At 38.2% G+C, this 20,519-nt stretch overlaps 2 protein-coding genes across 12 annotated transcripts in view; both read right to left on the reverse strand.

Moving 5' to 3' along the window:
• LOC101118373 (ankyrin repeat domain-containing protein 26-like) overlaps positions 1-20,519 on the reverse strand; it is a 73,993-nt gene that overhangs the window by 29,887 nt on the left and 23,587 nt on the right. For 3 of the 11 annotated variants that reach the window (XM_042230448.1, XM_042230453.2, XM_042230454.2), the window contains 7 exons: positions 19,465-19,563; positions 18,817-18,845; positions 18,650-18,722; positions 13,888-13,982; positions 4,065-4,219; positions 2,001-2,171; positions 191-224 (listed from right to left, as the gene is read on the reverse strand). In XM_042230448.1, the coding sequence (XP_042086382.1) occupies positions 191-224; positions 2,001-2,171; positions 4,065-4,219; positions 13,888-13,982; positions 18,650-18,722; positions 18,817-18,845; positions 19,465-19,563 (656 nt within the window). The remainder of the gene's footprint in view (positions 1-190; positions 225-2,000; positions 2,172-4,064; positions 4,220-13,887; positions 13,983-18,649; positions 18,723-18,816; positions 18,846-19,464; positions 19,564-20,519) is intronic. The other 8 variants (XM_042230451.1, XM_060397247.1, XM_042230450.1 and 5 more) reach the window with 6 other exon arrangements.
• Positions 4,192-13,003, reverse strand: LOC105603753 (ornithine decarboxylase-like). The gene is given in 3 exon segments (XM_060397248.1): positions 4,192-12,265; positions 12,267-12,305; positions 12,307-13,003. Coding segments are annotated over 3 exon segments (1,329 nt in total). The 5' UTR covers positions 12,783-13,003; the 3' UTR covers positions 4,192-11,451.

Consider the following 20,519-nt stretch of genomic DNA (forward strand, 5'->3'; position numbering starts at 1 on the left):
TTAAAAGGACAGATTTTTTATCAAAAGGAAAACTAGTTATCCTATTTAGTTATAAATGTACTGTTTCTAAATTAAGTTGTCAAAGTCTATGTCTCTACAACAAAGGAAGATTTTATATTTTGCTACTATTCCTTTTACAAACTATTTTTTACTAGGAAAATATTTTTTATAGTTAACTTTTCGACTATACCTTGTTATTTTCATTAGATGTTTTCTTTGCAGGCCTAAAAAAACAAATGATTCTTTTCAGGCTAATATTAAATACTTAAAAATACAAATACATAAACTTTGTTTTTTATATAAAATCTTTGCATTTGCATTGGTAAGCAATTTTTTATAAAAGGATTAAAACAATAAAGAAGACTAACATTAAAGGACAAACAAAATACATTTATAAAACTAATAAAGTATTTAATTTAGATCAAACAAAAGGAAAAACATAACATGACTTGCATTATGTGAAGGGAACCAGTATACCAGGATTTCTTGCAGTTGTTATTTTCAATAAGAACTATGTTTTACAGCAATAAAACCTATCTGGGAAGTATTCCTTAAGTCCTTATAAGAAAGAAACTCATTTTTAATAACCATGACATTAGCCTTCTGAGGACTTCCTATGCAACTGCTATGCATTATTACAAGCACTTTCTATGTCTTAATGGCATTTTAATCCTCACAAACATTCTGGGAGATAGGTAATACATTAGGTCCTCTACATAGGAAGAAACGGAGCACAGAAAGGCTGAGTAAGTTGCCCAAGCCCACACAGCAGGTCACCAACAGACCCAGAGTTCAAACTCAGGAAATCTGGCTTCAACACTGCAGTTCAAAAATATGCCGAGAAAGTAATATTTAAGTAAGTCTCCTTAAGTAATACGATAGCAAATGAATCTATATTATTATTCCATGTCCAGTTATAGCTATAAATAATAATTTCTGAATCTTAACACATGTTTCTCAAAAAATAAAAAGACTTTAGAGGTAGGCAATATTGGAAATCTACTGTCACTAAACACTTGCTTTTATAAAGAAGTTTATCAGTAGGCATTCATTCAAGCATTCTGCTGTTTATTCATGAATCTGATACACACTTATTGAGCACACAATATGTGTTAATAACACTCTTACTATGAGAAGCATAGTTTTTCTAATTTAGAACTTTATAAACCAAAATTAATAATTTGGGAAAGATGGTTAGTAGTTTTTTTTCTGTTGAATATAAACAAATTTTTTTCCTTTTCCTTAGAATCTATAAACAACTACGACATTGATACGATGTAATGTTTCAGAGTACCTTACAAAATCATAGCTACTCACGATGTTACTATCAACTAGAATCATCAAGGAATGATCAAATCCTATTCAGTATAGCCTAAGTGTTTGCAAGTTCATGATTATCTAATTTTTTTAAATCTATGTAGGATAGAATTAACTGAACTAATCTTCCACACATGAAATTACATAGGAATATTACACTTCAGAACCAACAAACAAGCCCTTACCATAAAACTATATATATGTAACAGAAGTATTATGTACAATTAGTATACTGTAATAGCTTAAAGATAATGTCATACAATCGATAAGCTTTCTAATATTGGAAATGCAAACAAGATTAAACTCAATAAACAAGTACCCTGCTGGCTCATTTCTAACAGCACACATACTCTAAAAGCTCCCATCTTAACATAAAATAAGAAACTCCTTTGAACTCCACATTCCTCTTCAGTTACCATCTAGTTGTCTATTGCCTGTCCCAGCAAATATTCCCTACAGGGCTGTTTATATGTATTCACTACAGCCCAGCTTTCAAGGAGACTATTTACTGAAACAACTTCTGGCCAAAGGCACTGGTCCTCACTTTAATCTTTCAGCAGTGTTTGGCCACTACAGTTGAGGAATCTCTTGTCTTGGCCTGTACACTATATTATGCTGCTCCATTTCCAGAAGTATTCAGTGCTTATTTCTTCCTCTAGAAATAAAGAATTTGTAGACATTACCTGTCATCATCCTGATCCACTTCACTTAAAACGCTGTCATCATTAACATGCAGCAGACCACCAGTCAGTGAATCAGTCTTTTCAAATATTGGTGCAATCACACATTCTTCTGGTGTCCATTTGCTAGTGTCCTTTTTCTTTATTTCCTTCCTATGCATCCCAGGATCGCTACTTGAAAAAAAAATCCACAAAAAAGCCAATGTTTTCTAATAATTCAACTGATAAAGAATAGAAAAACAATTCTTGTAAAATTCCTATTCTTACCCATCTTAAATCATCAAATAATTCACAAAATAGTTATTAAGTACCAACCATATGCAAGAAAACACAAATTCTTGCCTCAAAGACAGATATACAATTATGATATGATGTGATAAGTAAGAGCTGATATATGAAAGTTATCAGTGAAATAAAGAAGGCTTTATAGAAGAAGTGAAGAGAGAAGGTTACAAAGAAGAAAAACGGGAGAAAATCATTCTACTTGGAGATTAGAATACGGAGCACACAGGCATGTGGCATCTAGGCTATTTCCTAGGAACCTGGAAGGAAAAGTACGAAACACAGGAAAGAAAGCAGGGAGGTGCATCTTTGAAAGACATTGGGAAGAATCTCAAGAGCTACACTGGAAACCTGGAGTCCATTGCCTAAACACAATGATTCTTACCCATGGGAGTCCTAATTAGATTTACACTATATTTTCTGCTTTGCTGTTAAATACAATAATGCTTAATTTAGGGATTTCCCTGATGGTCCAGTACTTAGGAGTCTGCTTGCCAATGAGGGGGCACTGGTTCAATCCCTGGTCCAGGAAGATCCCACATGCCACGGGGCAACTAAACCCGTGCTGCACAACTACTGCAGCCAGCACCCCAGAGCCCACGCTCAGCATCAAGAGCAGCCAGCACACTGAGAAGCCCGGGCACTGCGGCAGCAGAGACCCAGCGCAGCCAAAAAGAGAAAAAAAAAAAAAACACTCAAAAAAAAGTAATGCTTAACGTGGGTGACTTTTTAAATGACATGCAGCACATCAACCATGAAAGAAAAAATCAAGGAAATAGTTGATGGGGCGGCGGGGGTGGCGAGGCAGTTTACTTTTAAACCACCCACATGATGGGGTGATTTCAGCATTATGGCTGAAAGACCAGTACCTCATCAGTTCCCCTGCCACCAACAACAATTTGGCTTCCATCCATGGACATACTCAAAGTGATATGAGAAGAAAAAAAAACCTGCCAACCAAGAATACTCTATCCAGAAAAGTTATGTTTCAGAACTGAAGGAGAAATAAAAACTTTCCCAGAAAAACCAGAGCTGAGGGAGTTCCTCACCACTAGACCTGTCTCATAAGAAATGCTGAAAGAAGTCCTCAAACTGAAATGAAAAGATGTTAAGTAGTGACATAAAATGTATTTAAATATACCACACACTGGTAAAGGCAAGTAGGCAGTCAAATTCAGGATACTCTTAACACTTTAATATGGTGGTATGTTAAGAAATTAACTTTAGTATTATGTCTAAAGGACAAAAAAATAAAAATAACTATATCCTTAGCAAAATGTAAAATGTGATAATCACAACCATTAGCTCACTCCAGTTCCGTTCAGTTTAGTCACTCAGTCGTATCCGACTCTTTGCGACTCCATGAACCGCAGCATGCCAGGCCTCCCTGTGCATCACCAACTCCCAGAGTTTACCCAAACCCATGTCCATTGAGTCAGTGATGCCATCCAACCACTTCCTCCTCTGTTGTCCCCTCCTCTTCCTGCCCTCAATCTTTCCCAGCATCACGGTCTTTTCCAATGAGTCAGCTCTTCGCATCAGGTGGCCAAAGTATTGGAGTTTCAGCTTCAACATCAGTCCTTCCAATGAACAGCCAGGACTGATCTCCTTTAGGATGGACTTGTTGAATCTCCTTGCAGTCCAAGGGACTCTCAAGAGTCTTCTCCAGCACCACAGTTCAAAAGCATCAATTATTCAGCGCTCAGCTTTCTTTATAGTCCAACTCTCACATCCAAACTTATTTCACAGAAAAATAACAAATGGCCTGCTGTTAAATAGGCTTACCTATCAGAACCTTCATTCCCCATAGCAGCAAACTCCTGACTGCTGTTTCCTCCACTCTTTCTCTGCTGACTCAATCCATTCTCATCAGCAGCATCACAGACATCGTCTGATTCTTCCACTTCACTACTTTTGTGCTTCTTCTTTTCTTCTTCAACCTTTAATGAAAGTTTGACACTAAGAAATTCTGTTACTTAATGATAAACATCTTTTTGGGGGGTTATTTTCATTAATTTTATTGTTTGGCCTGATTTTAAGTGATTAAAAAATCTTTTTGTGCTTACTTTATCACTAACAAGTCACTGAAATATTTGTAAATCCTACTTCTTCTTGTTTGATGAAAAGAAACAAAATTCCCAAAATTTAAAAAAGGCTTTCTTAAGATGATGCAATTATTCATCCCCAGTCTTCCCCATCTAACTGGCAGAGACAGAGAACTAAAAGGACAAAACACACAAAATCTGTCCTCTTCAGTGTTTACCACCTGAATTTTCCATTAAACAGCCAGATTTAGAGGATGTGACACCTTAGTGCCTCAAAAACACTAAAGCTATTCTTTCCCCAATGACTTTTACATTTCTTTGTTCATTTGGATCCAGGATATAACAAAAAAAGTGATGGTGTTCACTAAAATATATGAACCAAAGTTTACCAAAACACAAGGAGCAGAGTGAAACTTATGAGTTGTTAGTGTGGAATTCTGGAATATAAATAATGCTTCCCAATCCCACATTCAATAACCATCAAACTTTATAGCTAGAGGGTATAGAAATAATTATCTATTTTAGCCCCATTATTTACCAGAAATAGGAGTAAAACCAAGAAAGCTTAAATGATTTTTTTTGTCTTTTTCTTTTTTTCAAATTATTTTTTAATTGAATGAAATTGCTTTGCAGAATTTTGTTGTTTTCTGTCAAACCTCAACATAAATCAGCCAAAGTTATACATATACCCACTGCCTGTTGAACCTGCCTCCCATCTCCCCCTCCATCCCACCCCTTTAGGTTGATACAGAGCCCCTGTTTGAGTTTCCTGAGCCATACCGCAAATTCCCATTGGCTATCTTTTTACATGTGGTAATGTAAGTTTCCATGTTACTCGTTCCATACATCTCACCCTCTCTTCCCCTTGCCCCAAGTCCATAAGTCTATTCTCTATGTCTGACTCTCCACTGCTGCCTTGTAAATAAATTCTCCAGTACAATTTTCCTAGATTCCATATATATGTGTTAGAATATGATATTTATCTTTCTCTTTCTGACTTACTTCACTCTGCATAATAGGTTCTAGGTTCATTCACCTCATTAGAACCGACTCAAGTACATACCCTTTTATGGCTGAGTAATATTCCATTGTGTATATGAACCACAACTTCTTGATCCATTCATCTATCAATGGACATCAAGGTTGCTTCCATGTTCTAACTATAGTAACAGTGCTGCAATGAATGATGGGATACATGTGTCTTTTTCAATTTTGGTTTCCTCAGGGTATATGCCTAGGAGTGGGATTGCTGGGTCATATGGTAGTTTTATTCCTAGTTTTTTAAGGAATCTCCATACAGTCTTCCATAGTGACTGGATCAATTTACATTCCCACCAACAGTGCAAGAGCACTCCCTTTTCTCCACACCCTCTCCAGCATTTATTGCTTGTAGACTTTGATGATGGCCATTCTGACTTGTGTGAGGTTACATCTCATTGTAGTTTTGATTTGTATTTCTCTAATAATGAGCGATGTTGAACATCTTTTCATGTGTTTGTTAGCCATCTGTATGTCATCTTTGGAGAAATGTCTATTTAGGTCTTTTGCCTACTTTTTGATTGGATTGTTTTTTCTGGTATTGAGTTGTATGAGCTGCTTGTATATTTTGGAAATTAATCCTTTGTCAGTTGTTTCATTTGCTATTACTTTCTCCCATTCTGAGTGCTGTCTTTTCACCTTGCTTATACTTTCCTTTGCTGTGCAAAAGCTTTTAAGTTTAACCAGGTCCCACTTGTTGACTTCTGTTTTTATTTCCATTACTCTAGGAGGTGGATCACAGATGATCTTGCTTTGATCTATGTCATCGAGTGTTCTGCCTATATTTTCCTCTAAGAGTTTTATAGTTTCTAGTCTTACATTTAGGTCTTTAATCCATTTTAATCCAATCGAGCTGGAGAAATCAACCTTCTTGACTCCAGATTATACTACAAAGCTACAGTCATAAAGAAAGTATGGTACTGGCACAAAAACAGAAATATAGACCAATGGAACAAGACTGAAAGTCCAGAAATAAATCCACACACCTCAGTTCAGTTCAGTCGCTCAGACGTGTCTGACTCTTTGCAACCCCATGAATCGCAGCACGCCAGGCCTCCCTGTCCATCACCATCTCCCAGAGTTCACTCAGACTCACATCCATCGAGTCAGTGATGCCATCCAGCCATCTCATCCTCTGTCATCACCTTCTTCTCCTGCCCCCAATCCCTCCCAGCATCAGAGTCTTTTCCAATGAGTCAACTCTTCACATGAGGTGGCCAAAGTATTGGAGTTTCAGCTTTAGCATCATTCCTTCCAAAAGAAATCCCAGGGCTGATCTCCTTCAGAATGGACTGGTTGGATCTCCTTGCAGTCCAAGGGACTCTCAAGAGTCTTCTCCAACACCACAGTTCAAAAAAATCAATTCTTCAGCACTCTGCCTTCTTCACAGTCCAACTCTCACATCCATACATGACCACAGGAAAAACCATAGCCTTGACTAGACGGACCTTAGTCAGCAAAGTAATGTCTCTGCTTTTGAATATACTATCTAGGTTGGTCATAACTTTTCTTCCAAGGAGTAAGCATCTTTTAATTTCATGCCTGCAATCACCATCTGCAGTGATTTTGGAGCTCAAAAAAATAAAGTCTGACACTGTTTCCACTGTTTCCCCATTTATTTCCCATGAAGTGATGGGACCAGATGCCATGATCTTCGTTTCCTGAATGTTGAGCTTTAAGTCAACTTGTTCACTCTCCTCTTTCACTTTCATCAAGAGGCTTTTTAGTTCCTCTTCACTTTCTGCCATAAGGGTGGTGTCATCTGCATATCTGAGGTTACTGATATTTCTCCTGGCAATCTTGATTCCAGCTTGTGCTTCTTCCAGCCCAGCGTTTCTCATGATGTACTCTGCATATAAGTTAAATGAGCAGGGTGACAATATACAGCCTTGACGTATTCCTTTTCCTATTTGGAACCAGTCTGTCATTCCATGTCCAGTTCTAACCGTTGCTTCCTGACCTGCACACAGATTTCTCAAGAGGCAGGTCAGGTGGTCTGGTATTCCCGTCTCTTTCAGAATTTTCCACAGTTTATTGTGATCCACACAGTCAAAGGCTTTGGCATGATCAATAAAGCAGAAATAGATGTTTTTCTGGAACTCTCTTGCTTTTCCATGATCCAGCAGATGTTGGCAATTTGATCTCTGGTTCCTCTGCCTTTTCTAAAACCAGCTTGAACATCAGGAAGTTCACGGTTCACGTATTGCTGAAGCCTGGCTTGGAGAATTTTGAACATTACTTTACTAGAGTGTGAGATGAGTGCAATTGTGCAGTAGTTTGAGCATTCTTTGGCATTGCCTTTCTTTGGGATTGGAATGAAAACTGACCTTTTCCAGTCCTGTGGCCACGGCTGAGTTTTCCAAATTTGCTGGCATATTGAGTGCAGCACTTTCACAGCATCATCTTTCAGGATTTGAAACAGCTCAACTGGAATTCCATCACCTCCACTAGCTTTGTTTGTAGTGATGCTTTCCAAGGCCCACTTGACTTCACATTCCAGGATGTCTGGCTCTAGATTAGTGATCACATCATCATGATGATCTGGGTCGTGAAGATCTTTTTTGTACAGTTCTTCTGTGTATTCTTGCCACCTCTTCTTAAAATCTTCTGCTTCTGTTAGGTCCATACCATTTCTGTCCTTTATCGAGCCCATCTTTGCATGAAATGTTCCCTGGGTATCTCTAATTTTCTTGAAGAGATCTCTAGTCTTTCCCATTCTGTTCTTTTCCTCTATTTCTTTGCATTGATAGCTGAGGAAGGCTTCCTTATCTCTCCTTGCTATTCTCTGGAACTCTGCATTCAGATGCTTATATCTTTCCTTTTCTCCTTTGCTTTTCGCCTCTCTTCTTTTCACAGCTATTTGTAAGGCTTCCTCAGACAGCCATTTTGCTTGTTTGCATTTCTTTTCCATGGGGATGGTCTTGATCCCTGTCTCCTGTACAATGTCACGAACTTCATTCCATAGTTCATTAGGCACTCTATCTATCACATCTAGGCCCTTAAATCTATTTCTCACTTCCACTGTATAATCATAAGGGATTTGATATAGGTCATAGCTCAATGGTCTAGCGGTTTTCCCTACTTTCTTCAATTTGAGTCTGAATTTGGTAATAAGGAGTTCATGATCTGAGCCACAGTCAGCTCCTGGTCTTGTTTTTGTTGACTGTATAGAACGTCTCCATCTTTGGCTGCAAAGAATATAATCAATCTGATTTTGGTGTTGGATGTCCATGTGTAGAGTGTTCTCTTGTGTTGGTGAAACAGGGTGTTTGCTACGACTAGTGCATTTTCTTGGCAAAACTCTATTAGTCTTTGCCCTGCTTCATTTGGATTCCAAGGCCAAATTTGCCTGTTACTCCAGATGTTTCTTGACTTCCTTCTTTTGCATTCCAGTCCCCTATAATGAAAAGGACATCTTTTCTGGGTGTTAGTTCTAAAAGGTTCTATAGGTCTTCATAAAACCGTTCAACTTCAGCTCCATGAATCAAAGCAAATTGGAAGTGGTCAAACAAGAGATGGCAAGAGTGAACGTTGACATTCTAGGAATCAGCGAACTAAAATGGACTGGAATAGGTGAATTTAACTCAGATGACCATTATATCTACTACTGAGGGCAGGAATCCCTCAGAAGAAATGGAGTAGCCATCATGGTCAACAAAAGAGTCCTAAATGCAGTACTTGGATGCAATCTCAAAAACGACAGAATGATCTCTGTTCGTCTCCAAGGCAAACCATTCAATATCACAGTTATCCAAGTCGATGCCCCAACCAGTAACCCACACACCTATGGGTACCTTATTTTTGACAAAGGAGGCAAGAATATACAATGGGACAAAGACAGCCTCTTCAATAAATGGTGCTGGGAGAACTGGACAGCTACATGTAAAAGAATGAAATTAGAACCCTTCTTAACATCAAACACAAAGATAAACTAAATGATTTCTTCAAAGCCCCTAAAGTGGCATTCCCTAGCATTTTATGGCACCAAAAGAGATGATAAAATTCTGTAACCTTGAATCTGATAAATTACCAAATGAATTTATCAAATGAATAGATAAGTTAAATGGAGAAGGCAATGGCACCCCACTCCAGTACTCTTGCCTGGAAAATCCCATGGACGGAGGAGCCTGGTAGGCTGCAGTCCATGGGGTCACGAAGAGTCACTTTCACCCTTCACTTTCATGCACTGGAGAAGGAAATGGCAACCCACTCCAGTGTTTTTGCCTGGAGAATCCCAGGGATGGGGCAGCCTGGTGGGCTGCCGTCTATGGGGTCGCACAGAGTCAGACATGACTGAAGTGACTTAGCAGCAGTAGCAGCAGCAGATAAGTTAAAAGCGTGACTTTGCCCAAGTAATTTAATGCCTTAGCTGGGGATAGGGCTGATCTCCTTTTTCTTAAAGGAGAATACCTACAGATTTTTGTCTGTTGTTAAAACTCAGTCAAGGCACCTCTTACACAAAAGAGCAAACAAGTAAACAAAGAAATTTAAAAACCTATTACTGGAAGGAAGAAAAATCTCACAGCCTCTCAAAACTCAGTTTTCTCCTTTGGAGATAAACACTTAATTTTTGGGGGGTAGGAGTTTATATTACCTATGCGACAAAATCACAGGTGTCAAAACTTACTACATTTTAGTAAACAACACAATGGAAAAGTCTGTCTCAAAAGAAACATCTTCACGTGATGGTTAAAGAATATGTGGGAGTACAAGTGAAAGTGAAAGTGAAAGCCACTCAGCTGTGTCCGACTCTTTGCAGCCCTATGGACTATACAGACCGTGGAGTTCCCCAGGCCAGAATATTGGAGTGGATAGTCTTTTCTTTCTCTAGGGGATCTTCCCAACCCAGGAATCGAGCCTAGGTCTCCTGCATTGCAGGCAAATTCTTTACCAGCTGAGCCACAAGGGAAGCCTTATGCATGCATTGGGAAGGGAGTACATGTATTTGTTATTAAATTTTTTATTTTTAAAATTTGTTTTGTATTGTTTATTCTATTTTTTATTTTATTGTTATTATTATTAATTTGTTATTAAATACATAAAGGGAAGGGAGTACATGTATTTGTCATTAAAAATATCCTAAAGTATCCATGTTGGAAATCTAAAATTTATTAAAATTTAATTCTTAAACTTCTTAATCTATGCTTAGCTACTCACAAATCACTGGATCACAAGTAAGAAGTGAAAAATAACTTGCCTTAGCCTAAAATAGGGGAAAAACATGAACTCACAAATCCAGTTTTATCACTGTTTGAATTAAGTAATTCATATATGTTAAATCTACCAAAAATTAATTAGATGATTTTTAATGTTATAAAGGCTTCCTCACTTAAAAATATTTCACCTCACTATATCTTAAATATGGAGTCCCTATAGCACATTTGTAAGATCTTTTTTTTTAAGGACTAATAAGTGCAAAACAGACAAACTTTATATTACTAGGAGCCAAAATCAAATTAACAACAATCAGAAAGAGGAACAAATCCCTAAATTTTAATGCAAATTATATATTATGATAGTGTTATTCATCAACACGTATTACCTGGTTATATTCACTTATGTGTGTGCTCAGTCATGTCTGATTCTTTCCATCCCTAAGGATTGTAGCCCACCAGGCTCCTCTGTCCATGGGGATTCTCCAGGCAAGAATCCTGGAGTAGGTTGCCACGCCCTCCTCCAGGGGATCTTCCCAACCCAGGGATTAAACCTAGGTCTCGAACACTGCAGGTGGATTCTTTTTTTTTTTTTTTTTTATGTCAAGATCCTTTATTCCTTTTTGTTAAAACCGGTCACAACACTAAGCTTCTGGCCCACCCTGCTGATACACAAGCCACAAACGCTTGCTCAGCAGTTGAAGCCTTTAGTAGCATGTTTGAAAAGTGAATAAAAATCCATATAAAACAAATATTCAAATAGTTTCCATAGGAACACAGATAAGTGTGACCCCATCTCCCAGTCTTCCACATTGGTGCACCTGTGCCAACCCTACTCACATAGACATCTCAGAACTAGCAGTAATTAAGTTAAATGGTCCCCCCCAAACCCTTAAATCAAGCTAACCTCGCAGTTAACAGCTACAAGAGTGGTATCTACACATTAATACGCGTGGAAGCGCAGGCTGCCGAGTGCCGCTTCATGCCGCTCTCCCGGGCACAGGACACAGGCAGGGGACTGACGTCCGGCTCCTCCACTCCGGGCGGGAAGTCCTGGGCCCGGATCTGCTGCATCAGTTGCCACGTTGGCCCTGACATCACATAGTAGATGGTGGGTCTCTGGAATCCATTGAAGGTAGAAGCAGCAGCAACAGTGTAAGCACCCATGTTCTCAAAGAGCATCCAATCGCCCACATGCATCTCAGGTAGGTTACAGCGCTCAACAATGCGGTCCAGGCCGTCACAGGTCGGTCCCCAGATGCTGGATGAATAATACTGCAGAAGAGGCTTCACGTGCGCGTGGTCGTAAAGAATGCAGTTGAAGGAGCCATATACTCCATCGTTCACGTAATACATGAACGTCCGTTCACTAGACTCCTCTTCATCATCAGAGCCTGTCTGTTCCTTTAATACAAGTTTTTTGGCAATAATATTAACTGCGAGCGTGAAAGCTGATGCAACATAGTATCTGCCTGGCTCAGCTATGATTCTCACTCCAGAGTCGGATGGAAAATACTTGTCCAGTGCTGGGTTGATTACACTGGTGATCTCTTCAAATTTAAGCTTTACATCCTCAGATCCAGGAAAGCCACCACCAATATCAAGCAGATACATGTTGAAACCAACCTCAGCGCCCATGTCAAAGACACAGCGGGCATCAGAGATGGCCTGCACAAAGGTCTCAGGATCAGTACAGCCACTTCCCACGTGGAAGCTGACACCAATGACATCAATATCTAGCTCTTTTGTTAAGCATGCTGGTTTTTTTGACACTAAGACAGACTGCTTTAATCATCAGTGGCGATCCGCAAAACCAACTTGGCCTTTGGATGTGCCCTGGCAACTTTCATCAGCTCAACTTCACTATCAAAAGTCATCATCTGGACTCCGTTATTGGCAGCATACTTAATCTGAGACACTTGTTTACATGGATTTGCATAGATAACCCTCTCTGGGGGCACCCCGAGACTCTGCACCAATTGTATTTCAGTCTTGCTGGCACAGTCAAATCCTGTCCCAATGGCAGCAAGTGTCTTCACTATGGTTCTGCTATCATTGCATTTGACTGCATAAAAGGGGGTGACCCGAGGAAGAGCTTTCAACCATCTCAGATGTTTCTTCAGAATGTCTCCCAGGTCCGCAACATAGAAGGCATCCTTATCATCAGAAGAAGAAACTTCATTAATTTTTTGGTCCAGAATGTCCTTGGCAGTAAAGCCTTCATCCAAGAAATGGCAGTCAAACTCTTCATTACTAAAGCTGTTCATGGTCTCTTGATGTCTTTTTGAGACACAACAAAGTAGAAAATGTAAGAGATGGAATTTAAAGGGATTATGCCAACTTTTCACAAAGGCAATTCTCCAGGAATTCCAAGTCCACCGAAGATGCGTGTGCTCTCTGTACAGCAGTGGAAATGTTCGATAAACACACAATCTGCTGTCCACCTCAGAGCGCAGGGGCGCGGCGGGCCAACCCCATGGAGACAACGCGCTTGCCGCCGCCCCCGTCAGCCGCTCTCCCCAGGACCCCGAGGGAGCAGAAGGCTCGAACACTGCAGGTGGATTCTTTACCATCTGAGCCACCAGGGAAGCCCAACAATACTGAAGTGGGTAGCTGAACCCTTCTCCAGGGGAATTTCCTGACCCAGGAAATGAATTGGGGTCTCCTGCATTGCAGGTGGATTCTTTACCAGCTGAGCTACCAAGGAAGCCCCTACATTCAGTTATATTATATTCTAATATCTACCAATGAAAGTGCATAAAGCATTTTTAGTAATATTTACTGATGTATCACCCCAAAATGAGATAAATTAGAAAGTTATTATTTGTGCCCTAACAAGAAAGGTCCAATCTGGAAGCTTCAATTCTCTTAATAGGTAACTGGGTTGATTCTATGACCCCACTCTCTCCCTGAATGTACATTCCTAATCAATTATGCCAAGATCACAGACAGAATGAATCTTTCATCTTGGCATCACTGACTGACAATTTCAATGGAAAACCTTGAACCACTGGAAATGATTTCTCTCTACATGTATCTAGGTCCGGGATCATCATTGTCATATTGTTCATAATTTTAACTGTTTACTCTTATAATTCAGTATTTGATGTCTCCTTCATAATCATGTAGTGAAGTTATAAAAATGGAAGTAAACAATAGTCAGGAAATTTTTTCCCCTCAATTCCAAAAACAAACTATAAATAGATTCTAACAATATTTGAAGTTTTATAATTAAGGTGCTATAAAAACTATTAAATTATTACCTATTGATTTAATTTTGAAAGGTAATTTCATTTGTCATGATCTTTGTTACACACTGCATTATGCTGTTGAAGCATAGGAAACAGTATTAAACCAGAAATTTAAATTTACCTTTTTACATACCTGGGAATGGTTACTTTCATCTCCAACAGGTTTTTCTTCTTCTTCCTCTGATGTTATTTCTAAGTCTAGTTCTGCTGACAAATCTGTATGGATAGTTAAAATTACTTAGAATATTTAGATAAAAGACATAATCTTTATTTAAAACATAGATTTAAAACATTGTATCAAATGACATCTTAAATTAATCTTAATCTTCAGCTGAATATTTACTTCTTTAAGAAATACTTCCAATGATCTAAAATTTCAACAAACAATTTGGAAAATACCAGATGTCACCAGGATACAGGCACACAAACAGCTCAAAGATTCATTCACAAAATCATCCAAACATCAATGAACAAAACAATCAGAAACCAAACAAAATTTCAAAATACAGGACAGACATATAAAGTCACAATACATTCTCTCCTCTACTTCATAACAGTACCTTTTTAACAACATGCCAAGCTTCAACTGCAACATTACTCAAAGTTTACAAAATTCCTCTTACTTTTTATGCTTTTATCAATTCCTTCATCTGAAATGCTACCCTGTACTCTTCCTGACAAATAACTTTTCATCTTTTAAGACTCAATCTGCTTTGTGAAGTTGTCCTTGATTATAGCTATCTTTCCTCAGATAAACAGGTATCCCTTTCCTTGTAGCTACCTTAGTACTTCATACATTTTTCTAGTGTATCTTCACCTGAATTGTAAATTATTTTTTCACATGCCTATCTTCTTGGCTCCTAAACTGACAGGACAAGCTCTTAAAAATCACTTTTATATAAATAGTCCTTATCTATTCAATAATTCAATAAATAATTTATTCAATTATTTATTCAATAATTATTTATCAGCTTTCTGCTCTGTACTAGACACTGGAGTTTAAAGAAAAATGTAGATAAAAGATGTCAGGGAATGCTTTTCTAGAGGTAATGCCTGAGCGGAGACTTACACAGTCCAAGGGAAGGAGAGGGAAGGCATGCAAGGCTGTAACAAGACGGGGAGAGAAGCACACACACAACAGGGTAAATATCTGAGAAAGTACAGAGACAGGTCAGCAGGGCATCACCAGCACTTCAGCATTCCATGGCAAACGACAGAAAGGGCGGGAGATGAAGAGTCAGGCAGAAGTCAGACTATGAAAGCCTCACGTGTCACTTTATGATGCCTGGACATTAAGGTGATTTGAAGAGTGGTTCACAGTCACACCTGCTTTTGAGAGAGGTGACTCTAAATGCTACAAGAGGAATGAATTTGAAGGGCATACAAACAAATGGAGGGAGATGAATCTGAAGGCATTATTAACGGAAAAAAACAAAGGTGATGCAGGCCTGAACTGGGGGAGCATTTCCAAAAATATTCAGGATATAAAATTTTCTGAGTCCAGGATAGAATAAATCATTATGAAATGAATAAATGTACAAATCTGGGGACCCTGAAGGAGTAGACTCTGCTGGTTACTTTCTAAAAGGTATCAACTAAGATGAGAAACAATCTGCATGAATGGTCTGAAGTTGCTTCTATTTATTTTGTAGTTTTCCTATTTCACATCTTCCTCTGTTGAAGGGACTGGATAGGTTTTATCTGAATTTGCGTTTCGTGGACATACCAAGCTAATGGACAAACAAGGGCAAACAAGTCACTTCTATACATTAAAAAAAAATAAAACACTTTGAGTTTATGGCTTGTAGTCACTATTCTAGGAAATAACTGAGAATCTTTTGTAAATGCAAAGTTAAACCTATAGGTGAGGATAGAAAAGAAAAAACTAGGAGTGAAAAAAAGAAACAGTATATGATTTCTTACTATAGCTCTGACCATATGACTGATTAAAGGTGCTAAATTAATTGGTATTTATGGACAACACATATTGGACATGGTTACTCAATAGACTGGGCATCCTAGTAGAATCAGAATTGACTTTTTATATACTGCTTTTAAATGATACAGCACTCCTTCAATATTGCTATGAAGTTACATTTTGAGAAGGCAATGTCTAGATGTCTACTGAGGTCTCCCAACTAGTCCCAGAATTCTAAATATAATCCTGCTACCCACTTTCAGGCGTGTGCTAAATACTAGGCTAAACAAGCTTACTTTCTCCTAACTCTCTTTGTATTTATTGTATTACTATGGTCAGAGGGAGAATGCAAACACCTTGCTAAGAGGTATTGCTTGGCTGTAGGCTGCATAAAAGGAGTCAACACAAGGTAGGTTTTGCCACAAAATCTAATTTGGAACTGTCAGAATAACGGTTAGGCCGTGCCCAGGTGGCCCACAGCGGAGTGCCCTGGGCTTCTGCATTACCTTGTTTGCTTTTTCTGTTTTCTGGCAGCCGAGACTGGCACAGGTCATGGAGCGTGTAATTCTCTACCAGAAACACTGCTCCAATAGTCATCTTTTATCTATTACAGTCATCTGTCCAAATTCTGTGGATGCTGACTGATTTTTGGTCACTGACTGTGACACTGGTGGACACTGATCAACTTTTAAATGCCCCACTCTTTGATAAGTCTCATTGTTGAGGCTCAAACTAGGAGAATCGGAATCTGAAAAATCTGAAAACAAAGTTTCCATTTATTAGAATGTCAGTAAGTATACTACTCTAACTAACTTGTACAAAGTCTTTCTTCAGAGAATCAGTTCCATGTCCTCCTCTCCCCTCACTCATTAGTCCTTCAGAGCTTATTATATCTTACACTTCACTGCCATTCATGAAGAGACATTAACTAGTTCTCATTTTTTTCTACTTGCTAATTTTCTAGTATTACTTACTTTGATTCACTCAATCTCTATTATATATTCTGTATTCCATAAGAACTTTATTAATAATTATTTTTCTTCAACATACAAATTTTTTTAACAAAATTATGGCATTTATTTTACATTTAATTATGCATGACAATATTGTATGTTCTAGAGACCATGGTATTAAAAACACTTCTATTGAATAGGTACTTTAAAGTGTTTTAAAAACACTTCTATTGAATAAGGTACTACCTTAATTAATGGTACAAACCAAGACAATGTATTAAAAAGCAAAGCCATCACTTTGCCAACAAAAGTCTGTACAGTCAAAGCTATGGTTTTTCCAATAGTTACAGAGGGATGTGAGAGTTGGACAGTAAAGAAGGCTGAGTGCCAAAGAACTGATGCTTTCAAATTGTTGTGCTAGAGAAGACTCTTGAGAGTCCCTGGAGAGCAAAGAGATCAAACCAGTCAATTCTAAGGGAAATGAACCCTGAATACACACTGGAAGGACTGATGCTGAAACTGAAGCTCCAATACTTTAGCCACCTGATGTGAAGAGCCAACTCACTGGAAAAGACCCTGATGCTGGAAAAGATTGAGGGGAGGAGAAGGGGACAGCAGAGGGTGAGATGGTTGGAGAGCATCACTGATTCAGTGGACAAGACTAGGCAAACTTGGGGAGACGGTGAGGGACAGGGCGGCCTGCCGTGCTACAGTCCATAGGGTCACAAAGAGTAGGACAAGATTTAGCAACTGAACATCACCAACAACAACTACAACTACTTTAATTACAAAGAGACAGCCTTTTTCAATGTATCAATATCTTCAGAACCCATTTTTTAAGCCTTGGATAAACATAAACTTATCTAAGAAATGACACGCTTGTGTGTGACTAATTGTTTCCACGTGAAAATAGGGTAAGTTGAGGACCATACTGGATCCAAAGAGCACAGAGCACCATGAGACAAGAATGAATGCAACACAAAAATGTTTGCTTCAAAAAAAAAAAGCTGTCAGGTCTAACTTTCTTAAGAGAAGTCAAAGAAACAAGCAAGAAATGTATAAGTGAAACTTTAAACCCCATTTCAACTCAAGGCCCCCTTTATCGTTTCACGTCTAACCACTTCAACAGTTTAAAACTGTGGTTCTCAAGTGTGCCCTGAAACTCCGTGACGTTCAGAGACCATCGGGTCAGGGGGTCCAAGAGGTCAGAACTATTTTCACAACAACACTAAATGTTATACTTCCATTCTCACTCTCTTCCGAGTGCACAGTGGGGTTCTTCAGAGACACGATATGTGATATTATAACTCTAAAGACAAGTGGAATTAGCCATTATGATTCTGTGTTCTTGTATTTTAAGTTTTTCAGCTTTGTTTTCCAATACAGTGAACATCAATAAATACAACCTACTTAAACAAAAGTTCCATGGCATTCTCAATAATTTTTAGAAGTATAAAAGGATCCTAAAGCCAAAATGTTCAGAATCACTGTTAAGTATGAGTACTTCCCCTACTTCTAATAATCAAAGATACCACAAAAACAACACACACACAAAGTCTGCTAAACAAAACATCTGGTTGGCCTACATTCATCTGTGTAACAACACTAAAATGAAATAATTATAAGCTGAAATGCAACTGATATATTAGCAAGAGAAGCTTTACTCTAGGTAAAGGTCAGAGCTCAAATAAGCATTTTTGGACACTGGAAAAATCTTAGGATCTAATAATTTCTGAGAATCCCTAAAAGTATACGGATTCCAAACTGAGAACTTCAGGGTATCGAAACATATACAGAAACATATTGAGTTCAAGTTTACATTTTAAAAATTTCTTGTTCTTATGCTTGTATATTTTTTTTTCAAAACACGGATACCAATAACAACATTTGCCTTATGTATGTCAAATGCTTCAATTAAATTTGCAAAAAAAAAGTTAGCAGTATGAAGACTGAGCATTTCAAATACTTCAGTGTCCCTCTTTTCAGAGTTAAGTGTGTATTGCAAAATTTACCTGAACTGGATGTCTGTAAATCCTTCATTCCGACTGTTTTATTAGGAACAGAATCTTTCACTAAGACTGCGGGCTGAATGGGTTTGGAAACAAGTTGATTAATAAATAATGTACATTTGATACAATCCACAGTTCATAATTCAAGATAAAAACATAAACGATTTTACCTTCACGTTAGGATATTTCTCAGGAGAATCTAAAAGGCAAAAGGGACACAGAGTTAATAACATGTAAATATGAAAGCCAGCTCTACATTCATGCAGAGTTAGTACTGAGCAGAAATCCTTGTGCTCAGCCTTGGCAGTGAATACGTTCAGTTTTAGTATCTTGTTTTCAGGGGGATGTTAGGACACCAGCAAGACAGACCATGAATTCAGTATAGATAGTGAAGAAAAAATAGAAATAAAGGTTTAACAAAACATGCAGTTAAGATTTCAAAAGTAACATTACGTTTTCAATGACTTTATAAAACATTAAAGTGCACACAGACCAATGAGAACATGCTGACTGATGAGGAGAAAAGTGATCTTAATCAGAGGAGCAAACCATGACCCCAAGAAGATAAATGTGAAAGTAGATGGTAAAATGCAACAGCATTATCTTGAATGCAATACAGCAATATCATTTATACCATTATACTACAAGTATTTATCATGTTCTTCAACCTGTCCAGTCATTTAAGAAGTGCACAGCTGGGATGACAATTCAACTGAATGCATAATTCATTTCTCATCAGAGAAAGAGTAATGAACTGATTAGCTGGGATACACACTTGTAGAATAATAGTTCATAACAATATTCACTTTTTTTCATACCCATGTGGGCTACTGGTATGCCTACATGTCTTGGCTCCTCTAGTTTAGCCATCTTAAAGTTTCTTGATCCAATCATGCAAGAAGGTATATAAGACACATCTAGAAAATAATGTATAATAAGTTCTCAATATTGAAAGTCAATTATCAAAAGGAAATAATAAATTTAACTGTCACACCATTATTAGATATTTGAAATCCTGCATGTTTCAAAATCAGTGTAGTACTTATAAAAAAATAACAATTCTAGCATTTAGGGCATGAACCCTATTAATCTGTTTTGTTTCAAAACTTAGTTTGGTTTGGTACACCATGCTACTGCTTCAAAGGATTTCTGTGTAACAACTGTCAAAAAAAGTCAATGCCCCCATATTCACATTAATCTAATTTGAATAACAAATACCGATACAACACATATCTTTGAGGCCTGATAGGTATGTGGAGTGGCTGGAGTTTCCCCCACTTCTAGCACCCCCTCCCACCTCCAGTATTCTCTGGAGCAACAGTGATCTTATCTCTTCTCATTGCAAATACACTGAAGCCATCTAGAAGGACTTCCTTCAAGTTTCCTCAACTCCAAACTCACCTCTCTAAGGCCTTACTGTCTTCCCTCCGTCCTTTTATTAGATTCTTTCCTCTATAAAGGGTAATCTGGAATTCTTCCCCCTTTACATTCTTTCTATGGACCATCCCCACCACTTCTTTTTCCCTCTTTGCTTAGCAATGGTATCTTACACCTGTAATTGCTACTTCAACTCTTTGCTTCCCTCTGGCTATAGACACGGTTAGAAAGAGAAACAAAATAATGCTTTTCCTTGATCCTGTTATGTCCTGCACTCTCCAAAGCTCTACTTCCAGATTTCTCTAAATCCAAGGCTACACCCTTGCTACTCGGAGAGCTTGTTAGAAACACAGATTCTCAGACTTCCTGCTCAGTATGTGCACTTCACACAAGGTCCCCAGGCTACTAGTTAAAATCTGAGAAACTCTGGTCTATACTGAGTCTGCTTCTACATTACTTCAACTTAATTTATTCCCCTGAAATCTTAGCCTCAAGT

This window comes from Ovis aries, chromosome 13 (assembly GCF_016772045.2).
Source record: "Ovis aries strain OAR_USU_Benz2616 breed Rambouillet chromosome 13, ARS-UI_Ramb_v3.0, whole genome shotgun sequence".
Lineage (NCBI taxonomy): Eukaryota > Metazoa > Chordata > Mammalia > Artiodactyla > Bovidae > Ovis > Ovis aries.